This window comes from Sprattus sprattus (genome assembly GCF_963457725.1).
Source record: "Sprattus sprattus genome assembly, chromosome: 3".
In the NCBI taxonomy this organism is placed as follows: domain Eukaryota; kingdom Metazoa; phylum Chordata; class Actinopteri; order Clupeiformes; family Clupeidae; genus Sprattus; species Sprattus sprattus.
In genome coordinates this window covers 45,756,985-45,781,272 of record NC_137922.1, presented here as the reverse complement: position 1 = coordinate 45,781,272, position 24,288 = coordinate 45,756,985, and the positions used below count along the sequence as shown (strand labels likewise).

Here is a 24,288-nt window from a genome sequence, read left to right as displayed (position 1 = left end):
AGGCATATCAAACTGAAAGCTATTATGGAGCAGTTAAAACTATTTATAAATTAAATTAGCAATTTAAACCGTTTCATAAGGTAGGTTAAGGTATTAACAAAAAATCCTTCAACATCTTTGTGATTTTAGCTTTAAATTATCCGTTAAAAATCAAATAAATTGTATTTTAGGGGAACTCATTTGTTGCTTACCTTCGCAGTTCGATGCAAAAGCAATTCTGATCATGCTTTAGAATGTTCGTGGTTCTTATTCAAATATTGTTACGTTCTCAGCGTAGTATCTATTATGACGTATCTGCAGTCATGTTGCAGTGGTAATCACAGAATTCATCCAATCAACGTCATATTAGTTAAAAGCTTAAATTAGCTATTTAGCAGACAATTTCATCCAAAGTAATTAACAAAACATATATGGTAATGTTGCTTAAGTCGTTCACGTGTAGGAAAGTTGTGATGTAATTATGCACAGCCGTTATGGGGACACCTTGTGAGCCAGTCTTCAACTATTTCAGTTGACCATAACAGCTAAATAAACATTGTTACGACCCCCTGTGCACACCCCGCTGCCCTGCAGTCCAATAGCCAACAGACCATACGTATGATACATGTACATGTATTGTTACACGAGGAGGTTATATTGCTCGTAGCTTGACTGTTCTCTCCCTTGTGCGTCGCTTTGGACAAAACTTCTGCTAAATGACTAAATGTAAATGCATAGGTCTACATGTATTGTTACACGAGGTTATATTGCTCGTAGCTTGACTGTTATCTCCTTTGTGCGTCGCTTTGGACAAAAGCTTCTGCTAAATTACTAAATGTAAATGCATACACATAGACAGGTTGTGGGCCTGCAGCGGGAAACCGATTAGCGGTGATTAACTAAACCTGGCGCCAGTGTGGATATAAGAACACCGTAGCCTAAGGTTTTCTGAGCGGCCCTTCATCTTCCGCTCCTCTCCTATTTACTTTTTGTAAACACTCCTACTCACGAACATACTCGTTCCATCCATTCATCTCTGAACCCCCTAGACGGTTTTTTTGATAAAATCTACCTCATGACTCAATAAACTTATTAACATAACTATTGAGCTCGCTGTCTGCCTCCTTTTTATGTTACGATCTTACGAGCCGGTTGTAACAACATAAACAGTGAACGCAAAACTATAACATAATTAGTTTCATAATGTCATAACAAAATAAATATAGCCCATTATAATGAAAAACATCTATCACAGTAATAACAATCTTCAACATTTTAATTATGATAAGAAAAGATGATTACATATGCATTTCAGGATTTAACAAATATATTTTAATGAAAGACACTAATCTTTAGAATCATAATAATCAAATATATAAACAGATTGTAGACGTCTTCCTAGATCTTGGAGTATGACACTTTTGGTGTTTCAATTAGGCATACTCTTAACATTTTATATTTTGACTCCACTTCCAGATTTCTTGCTATATTTATTGCAAATCCAAACAAATAAACTCACCTAATATCTTCCCCTATCATGAATCCTAATCACCAAATGTAGCCATAAAATGTATCAATAACAGTATTTTGAAAAAAAGAAAACACAATTTGCATTTGCACCAAACACATAATGCAACTTAACAGCATAAAAATGTTAAGTATACTTTTTCTATTTGGTTGTACCAGGCTGAGTCATAGTTTTTCATCACTTACTGAATGGCAAGAGCCATCATTAGTTATTCTTAATTTTACAATAGGCAACAATTTTACGTTTTCTGAGACAAGGTGTTGTAAGCAACTGGTACTGGTATCATCCTCTAATTCATTTTCATGGTATATGGTCATTTGATGATGTGAAGGACAGATAAACATAACTGTCGTTCCAACTAGCCGTCTAGGCTTTAAACTAATTCGTTCCGGATTGGACCACACCGCAAGAGTGGGAAAAAAAGCTTTCATAGCATTGGCAAATTGGCAAAGACATCAAAGGCAAGCAAGCTTTTAATCAGTGGCAACTGTGCTGTTGTTGGTGTTTGTATGGTTTCTGCAAGCCTTTTCAGCAGTTAGATTGTTAGTTTTCGACCAAAACTTCTTAGTGCTGCTTTAAGTAAAGTACCATAGAGCATGGCCTCTATGACAACATAAGGGACTTCAGACATGGGTGTAACTTCCACCTTCCTTTTGCTCTTTCAATACCCCCCCTTTCTGTCCAGATCAACTGTGCAGTGCAGACATCTGATTTGATTCTTTGATGAAGAAAAACACCCAGCTATCGCATTCCACAGGCTATCCAGCGCAAGAGGTGGGAGAGGATGAACCAGGTTAGGGAAAGGGTTGGAAATATTTATGAAACAAGGGTATAGGAAAACTCGCTATGTAATTTAGTTCTCTGTGTCAGAAAATGTAAGCCAACAAAAATATAAAAAAAGATTTCATAGAATGACTTTGGAAACACTTCCACTATTTTTTCAATTCTAACTTTGGTGGTGTTGTTTGCAAGGCCAGGCTTTGGACCACCCTGTGAAAATGTATATGTAAAAAAAGAGCTTTCACAGCTAAAAATTGCCAACAATATCACCAAAGACATGAGTTAGCATGCAAGCAAACCTTTTATCAGTGACAACTGTGCTGTTGTTGGTGTTTGTATGGTTTTTGCATGCTTGGTCAGTAGTTAGATTGCTAGACAACAGCTGCTTTCTACGTTGCAACCGTTTGATTTACTGGCCTTGTGAGCATGAGTACAGACAAAGTTACAGAATTACAAATGAAAATAGCTAAATGGGGTTTTCATATTCCCATCCAGGAGGCATGCCCAACTCCTCCAGCAGGTCAGAGTGTTGATCTTGAAGGTTTGTGATGAACACGCGCTTCCCTCTATCCCCACATGACTCCAGGACCTTAAACACACATCTCATCTTGTCCTGGTCACTGCATTCTGTGCGGATGTCTGCATAATTGTCAGCGCTGATGTGGCCTTCTGAGAGCAGCTTATCTGCTAACGGCATCACGTTCTTCACCTCCTGAACAAGATTTACTCAGCAGCTGATATGTTGTCACTACTCTGGTGGGGATTGGTCCAAAAGCATTCACTTCTCGTGATGTCTGCTTCCCAAACTGTCTGTTGGTCTGCAGAGCTGAGCAGCTTAATTTTAAAATCACGAGCCTCACCTATACGCACCTCTGCGAAGTTAGGGCTTATATTGCTGACTCTGAGGTCTAGCTCTGGTGGATAAATTCTGATGGATTCTGGAGTTGTATGAAAACCATAGAACTCATGCATCTGAAGAGGTCTCAAAGGTCGGGGCCTAGGAAGTCTGAAGCCTCGGAAGTATTCCTCTTCGTCCGTCAATAACTTTCTGAGATGGGCATCCTCTGGCAGGAGGTACAAGCGGAAGTTGAGGGGGGAGGTGCTGCTCCGATAGACCTGAACATCAGCATGGATATTCATGTGCTCCCTCTCCTCTGTCCCAGGGAGTATGAACGACATCAAAGAGTAGAAAGGTCCAAGAAGAGAAAAGGAGGGGTTCACCAGCCTGGCATGGAAGCGACTCAGCTCAAACTTCTCCAAACACACTCCACTGTCCTGCTTGTGCAGAACCTTCACAGCATCCTTCAGACAGGACTGACTTCCTCCCAAACAGAGGAAATGTGGCAGGTGGATCTCTTCCAGCTCTCCTGAGATGAGCTTGATGTCCATCGAAGGACCAGCTGGTCTGTAATGCATGTTAGGCAGCTCTCCAGCCAAAAGATGCCAGTCCGCGAAGCAGTACTGCAGGGTGACTTGCCCAGCACACGACCAGCGCAGACCAGACTCTGAGCACTCATACCTCCCTGCAGGAGAGCTCAGGCTGCAGGTTGAATCCCCCTTCTCTGTGGAGACATCAGGGTCCACCAGGACCCAGTGGCTGGTATCAGGAACTTCAGTACAGGCTTCACAGCTTCTCTGTGCACTATTGCTCTGAAGAGGCGCCCTTCAAAATACATACATCAGAGAAACATGATGAGACTTACCAGTAGTATGTGAAGGCCTTATCCTCATGGTTAACATGTAAGCTACTATAACTATTCAATTCTTTATACTAGTTATGCATATGTCATAATGGCTGAATTCTGCAGTCATGTAAAGTAAACAGTAACATTTGTACAGTCATTACAGTCAGATGCAGATCTATTAAGAGTTCTATTTCATTCTGTAAAATACTGACCAGCAAAATGTCCTTATTTATTGTTTCACATACTTCTTAAAATCCAACATTCCCTCCCAGTATCTCCCTCCCTCTCTCTCTCCCTCCCAGTATCTCCCTCCCTCTCTCTTTCTCTCTCTCCCTAAGTTTGTTTCCAGCCCCCCACTTTCTCTGTCACCTTGCAGGTAGAAGGGTGGGCAGATTGCTTGTGCTGTGGAGAACTCTGGTGTTTTCCTTTTCCTTCATCATTCCCTTCATTCTGTTTTCCCTACTTCTCTCTTCTATGTTGAAGGTGCAGAGGAACTCTTTCTCAAGCTCTTCACTGAGTCACATCCCCAGTTCTTTATACTTCAAGTTGTTCTATACAAAACACACAAACACACATACACAAACAAACACACGTTAAGATACATTAAGAATATTGATGCATTCATGAAAGCAAATAAAAAGCATTACTAATAATTTCAACTCAATCTGATAAATACTACTATGTCAATAAGCCTAAACAGTACATTTTTCAATACATAACTACATTTATCCGTTATACCTGCAAATGTCTTTGATAGGCATGCATGAAGAATATTGTGAAAAAGTTAACAGTTTAAAAAGACATTTTGCACCCTAACCTCACATACTTACTCTGTTGTAGATGGCACAGTTCTTGAAGATGAGCCGCACGTCTGAGATGAACTCTCCCACCAGACGGTAGCGACCCTCCAGGTTCTCTCTCACCTTCTCCAACCAAATGGGCCTCGGTTCCACTGACGAGTGCCCTGATGCTTGCCAATCACAGGGTATAATAAGTCAAAGTAGGCATGGGTGGTAAAACAATGGCGTTACATATTCCCCAACAGCAACAAATTGGATACATAAAAGTTCTGATAGGTTTGGCTGGGCAAATGCAAATTCACCAGAAAGGCAACCAATCATTTCTCAGTTGTATGGGTCAGTTGCCCCTTCCACATGCAGTTCAACAACATAAGTGGCGTGGAACACAAGTGAAAAGATGAGTGCAGTTAGGAAGGAAGACATTGTCATTTAAAAAATAAAAAATACAGGTCAGCTTGCCAGTATGGCAGTTTTAAAAAGTGTGCCATTCCAAACATTGGTGTCAGTCAATGCAATCTGTTCTAAAAACAATGAGCATTTGTGGAGTGGTCCAATCATTTTAGTAATGTGGTTACATTCATGGCATTTTGCAGCCCTTGGGCCAATAGACCGTAAAGAAAATGTGACTTCTGTTGACGCAACACTCTGAACTCCGATCAGCCTTGACCATTAGCCCCTCCCACCCAACCACCACTGGAGCCTGATGCCTGTCAATCAAAGGGTAGTTGGGTGGTGGGATGTGAATATCGATATGTTGCGTCTATCTAGCACTTTTTTGGTGCGCTTAAAAGTTGAACTATTCTCAACTTTCCAGCGCAAGGCAGGGAGGCGCACCGCTCATCAATGTCACACTCAGCCCAGGCAGCCAATCAGTTCAAGCAACAGGCGGGCTTAACTACTTTACCACTTCTTTCCAGTTTTGATGCTGGTAGATGTGGTATGAAAGGTATTTTACAAACGAAAACGGCGATGGCAAATGTAGATGAAACCTTAATTTAAGCTGTAAACTACGAGGAACTATACAATTCGAAACCAACAATTATTCAAACACCAATAGTTTGTATTACGTTTGATCGCCTGGTTGCACACGCAGCCCCGCTTCACAGGTGCACCAGGCTGTTTTGGGCGCCGCACTATGCCAAGGCGTTTTTGAAGCGCCTGTACAAACGCGCCCTGGTGTGTTCGGCCCCGAAGAATGCAGAAGTGTATTTCTGCCTTACGAAAATCTAATTGGTCCATTGTCGCTAAAGGAAGACAAAAACAAAGACAGTTTTGATCTCTTTCAAAAAGGCTACCTTAAACCACGCAAGACAACAAAATGTATTAAATAAGAAGAAAACCTTCAAGCAATAGTAATCTGAATCTTTCATGGGCATGGCTTGTGCTCACGTCCGTATCTCCTGCTTAAGTGTCTGTCGCTTTTATAGAAGTGAGTGAGCCTACACAAACGTATCGAAAATATACCATTAACTGCATACCTCTATCCTACTCCCGAGGACCTCAAGTCTTGTACAGACGTGACGTTTTGTAGGATATTTTCCTAAAACACAAATTTACCGCACGTGTTCTGTACTCCACTACCAAACACGGAAGTTGTATAGAAGGCTATGATGTTAGGAAAACGAAAGTTAAAAGTGCGTTATTACTGGTTACCGTGTACAGTCCCACCTCCATGTTGGCTACATCGAGACCTTAGTCTAGGGAATGTATGCAAAGGAAAATGTATTTAAGAAAGAGACATAAGATGCCAGAACTGAAAGCACGCTCTTGACTGTAGATAAGGCAACAATCTATGAGACATGTAGGTACTCATGGCTCATGAGCGTGAGTGAAGCTGGCCCCCGTGTCATTCAAAATATCAAAATAGTACTGTTGTTCGTGTGTGTTAGGTTTGTGCTGGTTTGACCCGTAGAAATGATCGGTTGTGCTATTACGGGGTTTTAATTATTCAGAATAACATTTTCTGGCCTGAGACGTCAAATCTCATCAAAATAGTCTCAATCGTTTGTGCTACGTTTGTGCTGGTTTGTGCTGTTATTAAATATGTATTTTAACAGCCTGTTAAAATACATATTTGGCCTATCCTGTTTTTGGAAGTAAAAAACAAAAGATGAGTAAAATGTGTGTGTGATTTGTATGTGGATTGTATTAAGCAGGATATTCCTTATTATGGATACTACCCAGTTATCGGAAAGAAAAGGGAAACACAATACAGTTAAAATGAAATGAGAAACCTGGTTAGGGTTAGAAGATGGAAAGAAGAGGGCAATACTAATGTATAAACAAACAGATACAAAGGGGGGACTTGGTAAAGATTAGCAGGGGGGAGATTAAGGGGATCTTTAAGTCCATAAACCTAACATGAAGAGAGATGGTTAAGTTATGGTATGAATTTTAAAGGGAGGTTAAGTTATGGTATGAATTTTAAAAGGAAGTTAAACTATACCCTGGGATGTTAAGGGTTGAGGTTCATTTTGTGTTTTTTTATGTTCCAGTCTGCGTGAATTGCACATAGAACATGGATGAAGCGAAAAAAGGACAGAATACAGGAAAGTCAAAGATATGTCTTAAAAGATATTCACTTTCCCTGTCGAAATCTACTCACCAGTCACAACAGTGCAATACTGTCATCTTCTGTTCACGTTAGGAGTGAAAATGTCTTTAAAACGTACAATATTTTAAATCTGTGCATTTGTAAATGTTGGTCTTCAAACAATGTGTTTAATTAAATAAAGCATATATTTCACAATGATACACATATGCCTTGATAACCCAGCTGCATACCTACCACAGGGTATGAATGCAAGTACTGAAATGTTGAAATTACGTAAAATGCCCATCCCAGCTAGTTGCCATGATAAACTATCCATCTTTCAAATCACCAATATTGAAGCGTATTTTACTATGTCTCTGGTCGGGCACATTTTTTAGAAGGATGCAGAGGGTTTTTTGGTACGGTAGAATCAAACATTATATCTATTGGTCTGGTAATTTGCTTACTTCCATGGTAGTTGCACACTGTGTTTGCGTTCCTATCTGGCAACCAGGGGTGTTTAAATGGTACTGAAGAAATGTGCAGCGGGCGGAATCACACAGGCCAAAACACAAACAGATGTTCCGCTGCAGAGCAGACATTATAAAAGGAGAATATACTGGCTGTAGCGTTGTTGTTTTTGTTGGAGAAGCCAGTATTTCAGTTTTGCATGTTTCCTTAATCTCTGATTACTCATTCTGCCATGTTATGATTTAATACAATACATTTTATATAATTACAGTGCATGAAATGCCCTGTATTGTTATTCCTAGGCTTCTTCTTCTTCTTCTTCTTCTTATTCTTGTTACCTTTTTCTGCGATTAATTCAGCCCGAACCGCTTAACGTAGAAACTTCATTCAAACTTTGTCGCGTAGGTCTTGTAAAGGACACTTATGCTATGTATTTTTCACTTTTCTAAACTTTATACTTTTTAAGTTATTAAAGAAAAACAAATCTAAATTTTCCCATTGACTTACATTGGGCCATTATGACATCATAATAGGGTAATTAGGGCTTGCACCTGTGCTTCACTGACACCTGCGGCAAGCCTCAAAGGGTCCTCTTCTCTCTGTACCTCTCCATTCAACTGTATAACTAGGAATATTAATAGACACCTTCCATACTCTACTTTTTTTTCTCTCTATCACTCTCACTCTACTTTCTCTCACACGCCATCTCTCTGCTTCACTCTTTTTTCTCCTTCTTTCAATATTTTCACTCTCTCTTTACTGTCTTTATCCAGAGCCACTCTTGTTCACTCTTCTTTCCTTACTTTGTTTCTTCCTCTCTTCTTTCCTTTCTTCTTTCCTTCTTTCTACTCTTCTTTACTTTCTTCTTTCCTTCTTCCACTCTTCTTTCCTTTCTTCTTCCCTTCTTCCACTCTTCTTACCTTTTTCTTTTCTTCTTTCCTTCTTTTCTTCTTATTTTCTTCGGTTCTTCTTCCCTTCTTCCACTTTTCTTTCCTTCTTCCACTCTTCTTTCCTTCTTCCACTCACACACTTGTTCTCTCTTCTCTCCTCTCTTCTTTCTTAATTCCACTCTTCCTTCCTTTCTTTTTTCCTTTCTTCCACTCTTCTTTCCTTCTTCCACTCTTCTTTCCTTTCTTTTTCCCTTCTTCCACTCTTCTTTCCTTCTTCCACTCTTTCCTTCTTTTACTCTTCTTTCCTTTCTTCTTTCCTTCTTTCACTCTTCTTTCTTTTCTTCTTTCTTTCTTCCACTCTTCTTCCCTCTTCTTTCCTTCTTCCACTCTTCTTTCCTTCTTTCACCCTTCTTTCCTTCTTCCACCCTTCTTTCACTCTTCTTTCTTTTCTTCTTTCCTTCTTCCACTCTTCTTTCCTTTCTTCTTTCCTTCTTTCAGTCTTCTTTCCTTCTTTCACTCTTTCCTTTTTTTTCTTCTTTCCTTCTTCCACTCTTCTTTCCTTTCTTCACTCTTCTTTCTTTTCTTCTTTCCTTCTTCCACTCTTCTTTCCTTTCTTCTTTCCTTTCTTCTTTCCTTCTTTCAGTCTTCTTTCCTTCTTTCACTCTTTCCTTTCTTTTCTTGTTTCCTTCTTCCACTCTTCTTTCCTTCTTCCACTCTTCTTTCCTTTCTTCTTTCCTTTCTTCAATCTCCTTTCTTTTCTTCTTTCCTTCTGCCACTCTTCTTTCCTTACTTCTTTCACTCTTCTTTCTTTTCTTCTTTCCTTCTTTCACTTTTCTTTTATTCGTTCTTTCTTAACTTTTGCATTTCATGCACTGGTATTTCCTTCAGGAAATGCATTTTCTAGTTGTGCTTTAAGGTTTAGTTTGCTGGAATAATGGCAAAACATTTTTTTTTTTTTAAACAAAAGACAACAGGTAGTGCGCAACCTGTAAATGTTACCTTACCTTCTGTTTTTTCCCTATTAGGGTTAACGCCTCAAAGGAATTTGTAGGCTACTATTGCAAATTCATTATTTAGTTTGCTTTGAGAAGTAATTTGCTTGATAGTTTTGTGGGGGGCTGAGTTGAAAGACAGGTGGGTTGAAGCCAGTCCAAGAAAGAGTCTAGAAATGCCCATAATGGTGATATGAAAATGAATGACACATGTACACAAACACAGAATAACATCACCTTTACGCTGCATGCAAAGCAATTTATTAACTTGATGATTATTTGAAGCTTGTACTACCACCATCCCATTCTGTGTTTAGGGCAGTGGGATTTTACTTTTGAGCTTTAAATTGAAGGATTTCTTGTTAGCTTCTCCAGTTTCACAAACGCCGGATAGCACACACGGATGGGAACAGACCCTTACATGGGGCATCATTCCAGAGCACTAAGAAAAAAAGGTTGATTTTAATAAAATATGTCATTTTGAAGTCTACTGTCTCCATTGGGCTGCAGTTGGCACTGTGGAACAGTAATGCAATGCAAAACTGATGGTCTACAACACTATGAGCTGACAAGAACAAACAAGGTGGTGATACCAAAATTACCATATCATGATTATGACTCGATTTTTTTATGTATATATAATTATGAATTCATTTTCAGGGATTCAAGATTTTCATTGCAGCAGAAATATAATTTGAATAGTGGTGACTGTACCTGGAAAGTTCATTTCCACACAATGCTCTCCTCCAATATTATCAGGCTGACGAGGAGCCCAGTTAGTGTAGTCAAACCTGGACCCATCACTCCAAAACCACAGACCCTCCTGACAAAAAGAGACAAAATGTCAACCACAGATATTTGCTTCTGAACAGTATTGTTTTAAACTGAGCATGCATTGGTATGTGTCGTCATATTGTGTTGTCATGTGTTGCCGTTGTCGTATTCAACATGCCCAAGGTGGGAAAGAAAGATGATTATAATCAATACATTGCAGCTGTCATACCTGAGCCGCATCATATCCTCCGATCCAAGTACGAGGTGCGCCTTGAGTGCGTTTGCGGATCAGTTCCCGGATGAAGCTGTACTCAGCTATGCTGTGCACCGAGGCCAGGTTCCCTCCCATCCGAACACAGTGACTCTGCAAGAACAAGTTTCTGTTGAAGTTTTGTTGATGACATGATAAACAACAGGTGGATAAAATATCAGAAACATCCTTGTAGATATGTATACATCAGTCCTCTGGTTCATAATCAATTATTGTGGTAGTGAAAGGGGCATTATAAGTTAATGACAAACCAGAATGTCCTTAATGTGATAGAAATAGGACACACCTCAGATTCAGCCCAAGATCTTGCTTTGTAGACAAACTGGAAACAGCGGGTACCATAGGGAGTCCAGTACTGAGGGCAAGTCTCTGTGAGCATGTTTTGGATACAGATGTCACAGCAATGCATAGATACACAGCATATTTTAAGTCTCCTGAATTTTGTTTTGCTTTGCTCAACCAATGTGTAGGATTACAAGAAAAATACCGGTTAAAAAAAAATACCAAATTTTCTGTGGCACTAAAGAAAAAATACTTACGAAGTCTGTGCTCTTCAGCCTTCTGCTCTAAGCCCTCTGTACCTCCAAAACCAAATGTTAGATGTAGATTTAAATAATCTATAATATGCCATGTATTTGTGTTTATTTCTAACTGATGAGGCTTCATACCTGTGTCTCCACAGTAGAGGAGAGCAGAGAGGAGAAGAAAGCTGGCTTTGTTGATCATGTTGCTGGCCAAAGTAAGAGACTATATTTAATAAACTTCAAATACATTGCATAAAGGAAGAATACAATTACAGTTATACAATAATTGAAATATGTGATACATTGCTCACATAGAAAAAACATTTGTCAAAAAATACTGACAGTTAGGTTAAAAGATGGTAAAATGTCAATAGGTATATTGGATTTGCCTAACTTAGAACCTAACTTCCGTAAGTGTACGAACAGAAGTTCTATGTGTTGGTTTGGATGATGAAGGCCCAGTAACTTTATAACTTTCTTAAAAACGTAGAACTTGCATAGCATTCCATATATTTCTCCATGGTGTACAAAGGTACAAACGTGTCTGCCTGCCACCCCCCTTCCAAAAACTACTTGGTGAAGGACAATGCACAATCATACCGTTTGTTTGCCATGTTTGTTTGACATACTGTACTGGCACCTGGACTGTACTCTGTCAGTCAACCTAAGGTATGTGACTTTATCATCCTTTTCAGGAACATGTTGTGTTTGCAGTAGGCCTATTCTACGCTGGGTTGAACATGTGTGGCATGGCTTTATCTCCTTCTCCCTGCAGGCTGCCCAACCTGGGACAGACCTGCTACCTGAACGCCACACTACAGTGTCTGTTCCACCTGCAGCCTCTCTGCACTCAGCTGCTGGTGCAGGAGGAGGTGTGGAGGATGGAGCCAGAGGCACTGCTGCTCAGGTAGGAACAACTCTCTACCTCTTTCTTTCTCTATCTCTCTGTGTGTGTCTCTCTCACACACACACATTTACCATTCAGACTGCTCAAATGCTCACTTTGTGAACTAGACACAAAATCATGGTGGTGAGTAGGAGGGAAAAACGACTCTCTCACCTGAGCCTATTTTACATGAACACAAGATGGATTTGCACTGCCATTGTACTGTGAGTAGAGTTTGGCTGATGGTAAGAGTGAAGTGACTAAAGCTGGTCTTTATCCCCTCCTGGTGGCAGGCTGTTGTACAGAGTTTAGAAACAACCACCCCTATGAATGACATTATGTGCCACAAAATTAAATTACATTTAGACCATTTTTAGGGTTTTTGTTAGTAGTAGAAAATGGAAAAAGATACCGAACACACATAGCTGCTAAGCCCCCATAGGACAAATAGTTTATAGATAGACATGAGATGCCAGTACTGACATTTCTTGACTGTAGATGAGGCAACATGGATATGCTAGTCAGTAGCAGATTCACTGATATGCTGAGACTTCAACTTTCATCAGTCAGTGCGGTTACATGATGGCATAACCCCGATTTCGGCCAAAGCCCGACTTCTCTATCCATGGGGGTAGACGGTACTAACGGTACATGGCAGTGACAAATCCAGATCTTGGCCGCGTCAGTTCAAATCAAATGTGAAATGTTTACAAGCGGGCATCTTCTACCGTTGATTATACAGTAAATAAGTTGTAAATGAAACAAAAACACATCACAGTTAAAGTTGTATTAGTATTGATTGATTCACATCGATATGAATGGATTACATGACTAACAAGTGGTGGAAAAGTAATATGAAAATATTTGTTCAGTGAATTACCACATTCTGTCCAAAACGCAGTCAACGTTTCAGTTTCAGTTTCGTTTCAGTATTTCAAAGTGAATGAGAGGGAGCACAAGAACAGTGAGCGTCTAGCAGCGATGATCATATCGTAGACATATATGAAGCATGTATATATGTCTATGGGGAGGATCTCAAGCATGCGCAAAAGTTGTTGTTGTCCAGATGTAATCTAGTTTTGAGAGTGACATGCTCACGTTGTTCGATTTCCAGCGTAATCCGATCACTTATCTGGGGTGTAAATTGGATATCAGTCGGACACAGGAAATCAAGATTTGGGGAGTTACATGAATTGGATCTTCGATTGAACCCCGACTACGCTCGGAAACTGGACACATCTTTTTGATTAGTTGAACTTTATACCCTAACAATCTTATAAAGATCTTAAAGATCTTTTTTTTCTAAACAGCACTGTAATTGGCATGTTCAAATATTATTTACCACAGCGGATCAGGGACCCCTAAACAGCCACAAATTAGACCAGGGAGGGACTGATGAGAATTTTTAGATTGATGTTTTATTACACAAATTGTAAGAAACCTGTTACCAAATCAGTCATACATTCTGTTACTTATGGTTGGAATTAAAGTAAGGACTAATATCAAGGAAAAAGATCTGTAGGCTATGGGTCTCAGGACACCACTTTGAGAGTTTGTTGACCTTTTCTTAGGTTTGTTTTTGGTTAATTAAAACATGTAAATGTACATACATACTGTATATGCTGTGCATTATCTATTAAGCGAATATTATTTATTATAAAATAAATGAATGTAAATAAACCTGTTTGTACTCTTTTTTTTCCTTGCCCAAAAATAATCGATACAAGAATATAGGCTAAGGAATGGAATCGAAAACCAGGAATCGGAATGGAATCAGAATCGTTAAAATCTTATACATTCTCATACTTAACCAGGAGAGGCCGAGAGATGGCATCTGTGCCCATGCCCGGGACGTTCCATTGAGGGAACCTATCCTGAAGTGAGACATCCACTCTTCTTCTAAATAATTTTTAAGTAAGTGAGTTTTTAAGCACTATTGTAAACTACATGCACATGCTATAATGTAATTTGAATGGTGTTTGTGTTGTTTTAACTTTTTAACACTTTTTCTTTTTTTAGTTTTGGAAACTTTTTTTACCTTCAAAATCGAGTTACCAAATGAATGATTAAATTCATGCTGACTATTTACATACACTAGTGTGATCCACGTGTACAGAAGTTTAGGTTAATTTAGATAATAGCTATACTTAATTATAATAACAATATACAATCATTTTAACTTGATCGACAAAAAAATGCATTTTTGGTTTTTAGAAACTTTTTTAACCTTGAATATCTAGTTACCAAATGAAACGACTATTTACACACACTAGTGTGATCTTTGTTTATAGTATTTTAGGTTAATTCCGTTAATAACTATACAGAATTTTTAGATAGTTTGCAAAAGAATGAAAGTGTGGTTTGAAAGCGTGGTTAAACTTACGGGGTCAAAGTCCTCGGATTTGTCAGAACGGTACCACTTTACAATAAGACTCCATTATAAATGGTTTATAAATAGGTTATAAATAGGTTATTAATGAGGTTGTAAACCCTTTGTAAGTCATTAATAAGCCCTTATAAATGAGTTATAATCACAATTTTTATACATCGATGCGGGCTCACTATTTCGGAAGATCCCCATCTTGGCAACCCACTGTCTATCCCTTAACTGGCTCCTCTACTAGCCCAATTGCACATTCCCTACCATTCTTGGTATTAGCCCTCAGGAGGGGGGGTGGGGGGTGACAACGTGTGCCCCCCCCCCCCCCCCCCCCCCCCCCACCAACATTTTTGTTTTTTTTTAGTAACATGGGATGCACACTATGGTCTTATCTGGGTTTCCAGAGCTGAAGTAGAACAACATGTTATTTGCTATGTTGTGTCTGGATGCTACTGGATGTCCTAAAATTTCCCTCTGGATTAATAAAGTATCCATCCATCCAAGATCAAGTTACTGCTTACTACTCATTTCAGAACAAATCACCCTTTATTAATAATTTACTAACCTTTATAACGGGCAAAACGGAGTCTTATTGTAAAGTGTGAAACACATGATCATCTAGAAATCAGTTACTTACCTTTATAACTGGCAAAACGGAGCCTTATTGTAAAGTGTGAAACAAATGACCCTTTATTAATCATTTACTAAACTTTATAACTGGCAAAACGGAGTCTTATTGTAAAGTGTGAAACAAATCACACTTTATTAATCATTTACTAACCTTTATAACTGGCAAAACGGAGTCTTATTGTAAAGTGTGAAATACATCATCATCTGGTAATCAGTTACTTACCTTTGTAACTGGCAAAACGGAGCCTTATTGTAAAGTGTGAAACAAATCACCCTTTATTAATCATTTACTAACCTTTATAACTGGCAAAACGGAGCCTTATTGTAAAGTGTGAAACAAATCACCCTTTATTTATCATTTACTAACCTTTATAACTGGCAAAACGGAGCCTTATTGTAAAGTGTGATACAAATCACCCTTTATATATCATTTACTAACCTTTATAACTGGCAAAACAGAGTCTTATTGTAAAGTGTGAAACACATCATCATCTAGTAATCAGTTACTAACCTTTATAACTGGCCAAACGGAGACTTATTGTAAAGTGTGAAACACATCACCATTTACTAATGTGTAAGTAAGCTTTATAACTTCCCTAATAACACATTCACAAAATGAACAGTAAGACAACAACAAAGATATTATGAAATCACATTTATTTACACCATTCATTTAAACTGTCTTAACTAAAACTGCGTAGCCCTACTCTATGGTAATTAACAAAAAACAAAATGTCCTTGGGCTCTTAAAAAATAAATAAACAATCTGTATGACAGAGGGGAAGGGCATACACATGGAGTTTGAAAGAGTGTGTGTGTCAGACATAAATAAACTCATTCACACTGGAAAGGCTTTTCTCATATCTTTCAGCAGGCGTCCTAGTGGCCCATCAGGGTGACCAGAGCCAAGCCATGATGACCATTCAAGGACCTTGAGGTGTTCCTCCAACAAACTCTCTGTGCGATTTCCCCTAAGTCTACGCACTTGCCCTTTGATGGTCACCCAAGCTCTTTCCACATGTTGGGTATGACTGCCAGACTGGGGATTCACAAACCACCTGCTGTGGTTTACAGTGTAGTGTTTGTACCCCAGGTTTCCTAGCACGTTTTTGTATGCCCTCCACTCATCACTAATAATTCTACTTCCTGACTTCACATGCTGTCTTATCACAGGGACAAGGTGGCGTCTTGACCTTTTTTCAACTAGTTTCAACACTAGTCTCCGCCTTTTGTCTCTAACTCCCACCATTCCAAAAACCCATTTCTTCCTTCTCCAGGTTCTGCCAAATCGTCCCCGTGCATACTAAAAAAAAAAAAAAAAAATCACAACATAATTTTAATCAAAAAAATGTACACAAATTACACCAAAAATCTTTGTACAAAATGCCATACTAGTTATCAGGGGCATTGTATAACATCCTTTATTGATGATTATACAAAAATTGTCCATATTGATAACTCCAGCAATACAAATGTTTGATTATCTTGTACAACAGAGCCCAGTGTATAATACAGACAAGATTTTTAAAATATATAAATTATTAAATAGTTCCCATTAAACAGATTTTCATTTAACTGCCGAACATGAATCGCCAAGAAACTCCCAGACACAAATACTCAATACAAATAGTTTACTTATATTACATTGAAGAAGGTCACAAATAAAAACCTTATTTCTAACTTGTATGTGTTTGTGTGTGTGTGTGCATGTCCATGTGCAGGCTTGGGTGATAAATGTGCATCTGACAGATGGTTGGTTATTTGGTTAGCACAAAATAGTGGTGTCTTTAAGGAGCTCACATTTTAATCAAACTGGAAAGATACAAACCTTTCGCTGATGGCGGAAGCAGCTCTCATCTATCACAACAAATTCTTTGTGACCACCAAGACACTGTCTGCTCTTCCTTCTGTGTCTGTCCATTGCGCAAATACAGACCCCTCGTATGCGTCTTGCCATATTAGTCAGGGTTCTGGAGCTGCCAGCAATACCATCATCGACCATGTCAATCTGCCTGAGCCTGAGCCCTTGTGAGAATCTGTGGTAGGGAGGAATAATATTTAAAACATTGATAAGATTTCTGTAGCCATATGTGTACTGTAACAGGGTATATACAGCAAGCCTTAAGCTACATTTAATACCTTTTTAATACCTTTTTTACTACTTTCTGATTTTTTAAAAACCATCGCAACACTGAGATGCAAGTGTTAATCAGCGACCTCCCTAATGTTTACAGCAAGTTATTTTTGTTGATACAAAATCACAGCACAGCACCTGTAAATGAATTTCATCCAACTGAAAAGCGATGATTTTGATCTTTCAAAAAAGGAGCCAGCTCTGATCGTTCTGGAGACTTTCCCATGACCTGCTCTTTGACAGTACCTGAGAACATACCACATTTCTTTTTAAATATACAATTCATATATAATAATTATACATACTGTATGTGTGTGTGTGTGTGTGTGTGTATATTATTGTAGTGATATATTGTACACACGTCACAATGCATTACTTTTAATGAAATTACTTAGACGTGCCTTTCAATGTATTAATCTATACAGTAGTAGAAAGAATAATAATAATTAGATGAAAGAAGAATGATCACGTTGATGATAATCATAGTGTCATGTTGTTCCATTCACTGACATTGTTACGCCATATCACATACCAGATGTATTGGTCTGTCTTCATCACAGATACCATTCTCATCTTGTGGTGGCAGAGAGTGCATCTGAGCTTTTTCTTCAGAAGATGTTTCTTCTGCATCCACTTTATCAATTTCAGTGTCCTGCGTTTTGTTTGTTTTTCCTCAATCCGGGCCAACAACTTCTTTTTCAGAGACATTTTGCTGAGGGAGTAGACACCGACAATTAACAAGATCTCTGACATACCTTTATGATAACACATTTTTACTTTTGGTATAATTTACATGGACAAACAAAACTCAGACTAGATGAAGTAGATATTGCAAGACAGTTCAACAGAATCCAGAGAAACGTGTGACAAAATTATTTAAACATTATATCATTTTTGTCATTTTATTCTAACATTAAGAAAAAAAATAATCATTTCCATCACAACACAAAAAGGTTTTTTTATATAACAAAATTATTAACATAGCCTACCTTGTGTTTTTTTATAATATTTTTTTAATGATTACTAGCTAGCTGGAGGAATTGAATGAGTAGCCTAGTTAGCATTTCGATAGGGATACATTTAACACCTACCATTTGTTTCTATTGATATGAGCCCACTATACCAGGGGTATCCAATTAAAATTCTAAGGGGTCCAGTTTAAAAAAATGTCCTCAAGCTTGGGTCCGGAGGTCTATCAAACATTTTTTTTATGACCGTTGATTTCACTGATATAGGACTGCATGTGTTTTATGTACCAACAGTCAAGGTGTGCATTATGATTCAGGGGCATATTTAGCCAATATAAGTACTTTAGGCGCTAATAGTATCAGTGTCTGTTTGGTCAACAACTTACTATCAGATCAAATGAAGGTCTACATTTCAATAATATTTCAACAGTGTGTATTGTCGTTTTCCATATTAACATTAAACATAGTGACCAGCATATTCCCTAGCAAAGTTTCAGCTACAGCACTCATGCACTCGTTTGCTCGTTGTTGGGCAGTGACGCTTTTTAGAGCATGCCATCTTTCTCTTCAACCGCGTACTGCAATGAATCTGGCTTTACTTTCCCTCTCAACTCACACGCAGGCTTTTCTTCAGTCAATTTGTCTGCAGCTCGTGCGACCAGTCCCACAGCTCGCAGCTTTAACAGCGAGCCCGTCCTGCGTAGTGTAGGCTATCATCTGATTGGCTACTGGCATTATAAAGTTTAAACAAAAACATAGCCTGCCATAAAGTTATGGTTAATTTAATGTATTTAAAGGGTTTATAAAAGTCACGCAAACATCAGTTGCTAAAACCGCTTGGTCAAAATTATTATATATAGGCCTATATATATATATTAGGCCTATTATAATTTTGTATTTATTTTTTGCAATTGTGTCTCGGTCCTGTCCGCCTATTTCCGACCCCCGCACTATACAAAGATTAAAGATTAAAAGACGTATCAATAAATAGCCTCAGCCGCTGTCAAATTAAACAATGCATTTGAAGCCTGGAAAGTTCCTAGCGAAATTCACATCTAATCACAGTACCCTACGCATACAGAACCTCGTGGTCAGGTGAAAAATATAACGTTTTTCCCATTGACAAAACTGCATCACCACCAACACAATACATACTATCATATAAAATACATGTCATATGTTATAGACATTCTTGCATTTACCAATTTGAAAGTTTATAAAGTGAACCTACCGCAGAGAGGCAAACTTCTTCTGTCTGGTGTGTGGGATGGGTGAGCCCCTCTTGTGGCGCGCAGATGCGATGGACTCGATGAGCGGGAGATTTTTTTTTTTTTTTTTAACCCCTGATCTGAAGCAATGCTTACCCTCTGGGGCAGCGTTACAAACTTAAGACTGCTGCTATGGAAACAATACACGAGCGCTATCAAGACATCCCAAAATGTTCTTTGGGTTGAGGGGCAGTTCTAAGTGTGCCCCTAGAATTCAGCAGACAGACAATGAGAATAAAATGAATCCCTTAAAAATATGTTTGTGTTGGGGCAATCGATTTATTTATCGTTTTACATTAGGCAAAAAAACGAACCAAAAAAGATTTGGGCGCCAGAGCGAGGTAAAGTAAAATATCCAACCACAGACAATTATATAGAAACATCCAATCACAGACAGTTGCAGCTGCCTGTACCAGTCCCATCCACCTGTATATATAGAGCACACGTCCCCAAGAACCGTCTTTCCCCTTATGTGAGAATGGAGCCCAAAGCGAAAGAGTCATGTTCCGCTGGAACTTCAGCTAGTTCCCGTCCCAAGAGGACACAAAAACGTAAGGTGCCGGATAAACGACATAGTAAGTTTTCATTGTTATTTTACTATCTAGCCAGTTTATTAAGCTACTCGGTAGCTAGCTACCTAGCTAGCAATCTACCTACCTAGATAGCTACCTAACATTACCAGCCCGCCACATAACGGTAGTTTATCAATTATGAGGTTGCTAACCAGGGTTGGAAATTAACAGAGTGGTCAAATTTGAACATTCACTAGACATTTGCAGGTGGACATAAAAGTTAATTTTAAACCAAGTTGCTATCCAGCTAAAACAAGCTATTAGTAGGGAGTTGTCTGCATTGGAGTTATTTCGGTGGCCACCTAAAGATACATTTCAGTTATAGATTATATCCTTGGCTGTAGCTGACTAGGGGGGTTCTTATATTAAGTACATAACGTGATCCACTGCAAATATTTTTAATTGCCAAGTACTTTAAGACAAATAAATAACTGAACGATATATTAAGTGCCACGCAGTGGAAAACAATAACGGGTAATGGTCGTTGAGGGTTTACATATTGTAAGTGGCTAGTGAGCCCAGTCCTGTACCACGCACGCAGCACGCTCTCACGTGCACACCGAGTGACAGGCTCTGTGTGCCTGTCATTCGGGGTGCACGTGAGAGCGTGCTGCGTGAGCGTGGTACAGGACTGGGCCAGTAAAGAGACAGACGGGCACAGTAATATTTTTTTTTGATGGATTTGTAAAGGATTCTGACTTAAATCATAAAATCCCCAGTGATTCCCATATATACAATACAGTATTGAGCTTTATTGTTATTCTAACTATTTCTTTTTTAGGCTCTCCCTCTGACCTAGCCCCTACGGCAACAGTCCTTCTTCAAAAGGACAAGTTAGAGATTCGTCATTTGAAAGACAAACTCGAATGGCAAACAAAAAGGATAGAGGACCTGGAGAAAGAGAGGGACTTTCTCCGGGGACAACTGGCTTCCGTCAGAGGTACATAGCTAGATTTAAATCAGCAAAGAATTTAGTTTTATGGGCATTGTCTTTATACCATGTGCTGGGGAATATATGTATAAAAAAATATTTTAGCCTTCATTTTTAGTACATTAGCCACTGCCATGATTGATGGGCTGTATTTGCCCATATAAATATCACATTGATATTTTATTTTTTTAGTGAAGGAAGAACCAGTTGGGGATATAGGTGTGGTCGATGAAATCGAATCACAATCCACATCATCCTCATCCTCCTCATCCTCATCCTCCTCATCCTCCTCATCCTCCTCTTCGCCTAAGAAGCGCAAGAAGAAGAAGAAGCACCTCAAGAAGCACCTCAAGGGAGCCAAAAAGAATAAGGAGCTGAAGAAGTTTCGGCAGCGTGGTAAGTTTTAGCTGATTGTTAAAGGAAAGTGTACAGTTGCATCTCAAAAAATTGTAATTTAATCAAAAAAGTTAAAAGATAAGAGCATAGGCTTGAAACATGGGCATAGGCTTGAAACATGCCATTTTATGTGTAATGATTCTAAGGTGGCTCTTAATGATTTAAATTAGATTTTTTTTATTTTTTTACTTTCCCACAATATTCAATTTTTGTAGATGCATCTGTATGAACTGGTAGATAATGTAAATATCACACAACATGCTGCATTCTCTGGTTTAGATTTACAGTTTGATTTTGGTGTAGAATGGTAGATGGATATGCTAGTGCTTTGGAATATAATTTGATTTGTGGGCACACTAAAGAATACTAGCTGCCTCAGAAATACTAAATATGGGTTTTTGGATATAGATTTTTGGATAGCCAATGCAGCTGGTAAATGTTAAACATTGTAGAACAGATGTATACATTTGTGTGAATTGTTCGACAGCAACCAAGTCCATAGTGTTGAAGTACAATTGTCTGGTATGGTATTCTTTGCAGCGGTATGTTTTTGAGATGTGTGTAATTTTTTTTTTATTTCCTCTCCAGTTCAAACACCAGACGAAATCATACGGCGGTACAAATCAATCCTGAAAACGTTGCGCAAGACCAAGACCATGACCAGGGCCTTTAGAAAACATAGAATTGACCGCAATACTGTTGTTTCTACATCGGCAATAGGTGAGCTGGCCTTAGCAGCTCCTGATTTATATCAGGAGCTGGTGTCCAACAGGCCAGGAGGTGGAGAAACGGTGTTGGCCTTTGCCAAAAGGTGCGATGCGGCCATTCAGCTGGATGAAGCTGCCAAACTTAAAATAGAGGGGATGAAAGCTGGGGGGACACTGCTCCCCATTAGGAGAGGCAAGCCTGTGCCAAACAAAATTTAATTGTTTAATTTGAATTCTTACATTAGTTTGATTTGTTCGATTTTATAATGTAGAGTTCACACACACACACACACACACACACACACACACACACACACACACACACACACACACACTCACACTCTCACACTCCCTTCAACTCAGATAAATAGTTTTTATTTTTTTTAAGAGCCGAAGGAATTTTTTTTTTATGTGAATTGCCAGACAGTTTACATTTCAATATTGTTCTTGTGCAAATAAATATGTTTTCCTAATTTCTCTTGTCATACTGTTCATTTTGTGCAAGTTTTAAGCTTACTTAGTCATTAGTAGATGGTGATGTGTTTCACACTTAACAATAAGGTTACCTTTTTCCAGTTATAAAGGTAAGCAACTGATTACTATATGGTGATGTGTTTCACACTTTACAATAAGACTCTGTTTTGCCAGTTATAAAGGTTAGTAAATGATATATAAAGGGTGATTTGTATCACACTTTACAATAAGGCTCCGTTTTGCCAGTTATAAAGGTTAGTAAATGATAAATAAAGGGTGATTTGTTTCACACTTTACAATAAGGCTCCGTTTTGCCAGTTATAAAGGTTAGTAAATGATTAATAAAGGGTGATTTGTTTCACACTTTACAATAAGGCTCCGTTTTGCCAGTTACAAAGGTAAGTAACTGATTACCAGATGATGATGTATTTCACACTTTACAATAAGACTCCGTTTTGCCAGTTATAAAGGTTAGTAAATGATTAATAAAGTGTGATTTGTTTCACACTTTACAATAAGACTCCGTTTTGCCAGTTATAAAGTTTAGTAAATGATTAATAAAGGGTCATTTGTTTCACACTTTACAATAAGGCTCCGTTTTGCCAGTTATAAAGGTAAGTAACTGATTTCTAGATGATCATGTGTTTCACACTTTACAATAAGACTCCGTTTTGCCCGTTATAAAGGTTAGTAAATTATTAATAAAGGGTGATTTGTTCTGAAATGAGTAGTAAGCAGTAACTTGATCTTGGATGGATGGATACTTTATTAATCCAGAGGGAAATTTTAGGACATCCAGTAGCATCCAGACACAACATAGCAAATAACATGTTGTTCTACTTCAGCTCTGGAAACCCAGATAAGACCATAGTGTGCATCCCATGTTACTAAAAAAAAACAAAAATGTTGGTGGGGGGGGGGGGGGGGGGGGGGGGGGGGGGCACACGTTGTCACCCCCCACCCCCCCTCCTGAGGGCTAATACCAAGAATGGTAGGGAATGTGCAATTGGGCTAGTAGAGGAGCCAGTTAAGGGATAGACAGTGGGTTGCCAAGATGGGGATCTTCCGAAATAGTGAGCCCGCATCGATGTATAAAAATTGTGATTATAACTCATTTATAAGGGCTTATTAATGACTTACAAAGGGTTTACAACCTCATTAATAACCTATTTATAACCTATTTATAAACCATTTATAATGGAGTCTTATTGTAAAGTGGTACCGTCAGAACTAATGCTGATAGCAGTCAAGGAAAGTTGTCCTCAGTACAGAAGTTATGTCTGGACACACCTGTGAATGAAGTATCAGTGACCTGAGAATCAGATTTATAAACAAATCCAATGACTAAAGGTGGAGCTCAAATTGGGGCAGTGATTCTAACGTGTGTGTTTTAGAAAAGCATGTGGGTGTAGCCTGAGGAGTGGTGTAATCACCCACCCTTCACCATCTCTAGTCTTTCTCCCTCATTCTAAATGAGTCATAGTTTTCCCAAGCTAATTCAAAAATACTTCACCCTCTCCTCGCATGTGGGTACACACACACACACACACCTGCCAAACACACACAAAAACATTTAGGCTACCTCATCCCCACTCACAGTGAAATCCATACCCATTTAGCTTTTACAGTGGGTAAAATAAGTATTTTTCTCAGTAAATACATTTCCAAAGGTGCTATTGACATGCGTTTTGGCATGCTTTTGGTAACAGCCCAAT

The 24,288-nt window shown here is 38.7% G+C and overlaps 1 protein-coding gene across 1 annotated transcript; it reads left to right on the top strand.

Annotated features, from left to right (window-relative positions):
- Positions 1 to 11,813: 11,813 nt before the first annotated feature.
- Positions 11,814 to 22,318, top strand: LOC308362803 (coiled-coil domain-containing protein 106-like; the record flags this gene model as incomplete). The annotated part of the gene is made up of 6 exons (XM_080835528.1): positions 11,814 to 11,896; positions 12,003 to 12,134; positions 20,607 to 20,725; positions 20,847 to 21,005; positions 21,189 to 21,392; positions 21,981 to 22,318. The coding sequence occupies 6 exons, from the start codon at positions 11,814 to 11,816 to the stop codon at positions 22,316 to 22,318; spliced, it is 1,035 nt and encodes a 344-aa protein (XP_080691654.1).
- Between the last annotated feature and the right edge of the window lie 1,970 nt (positions 22,319 to 24,288).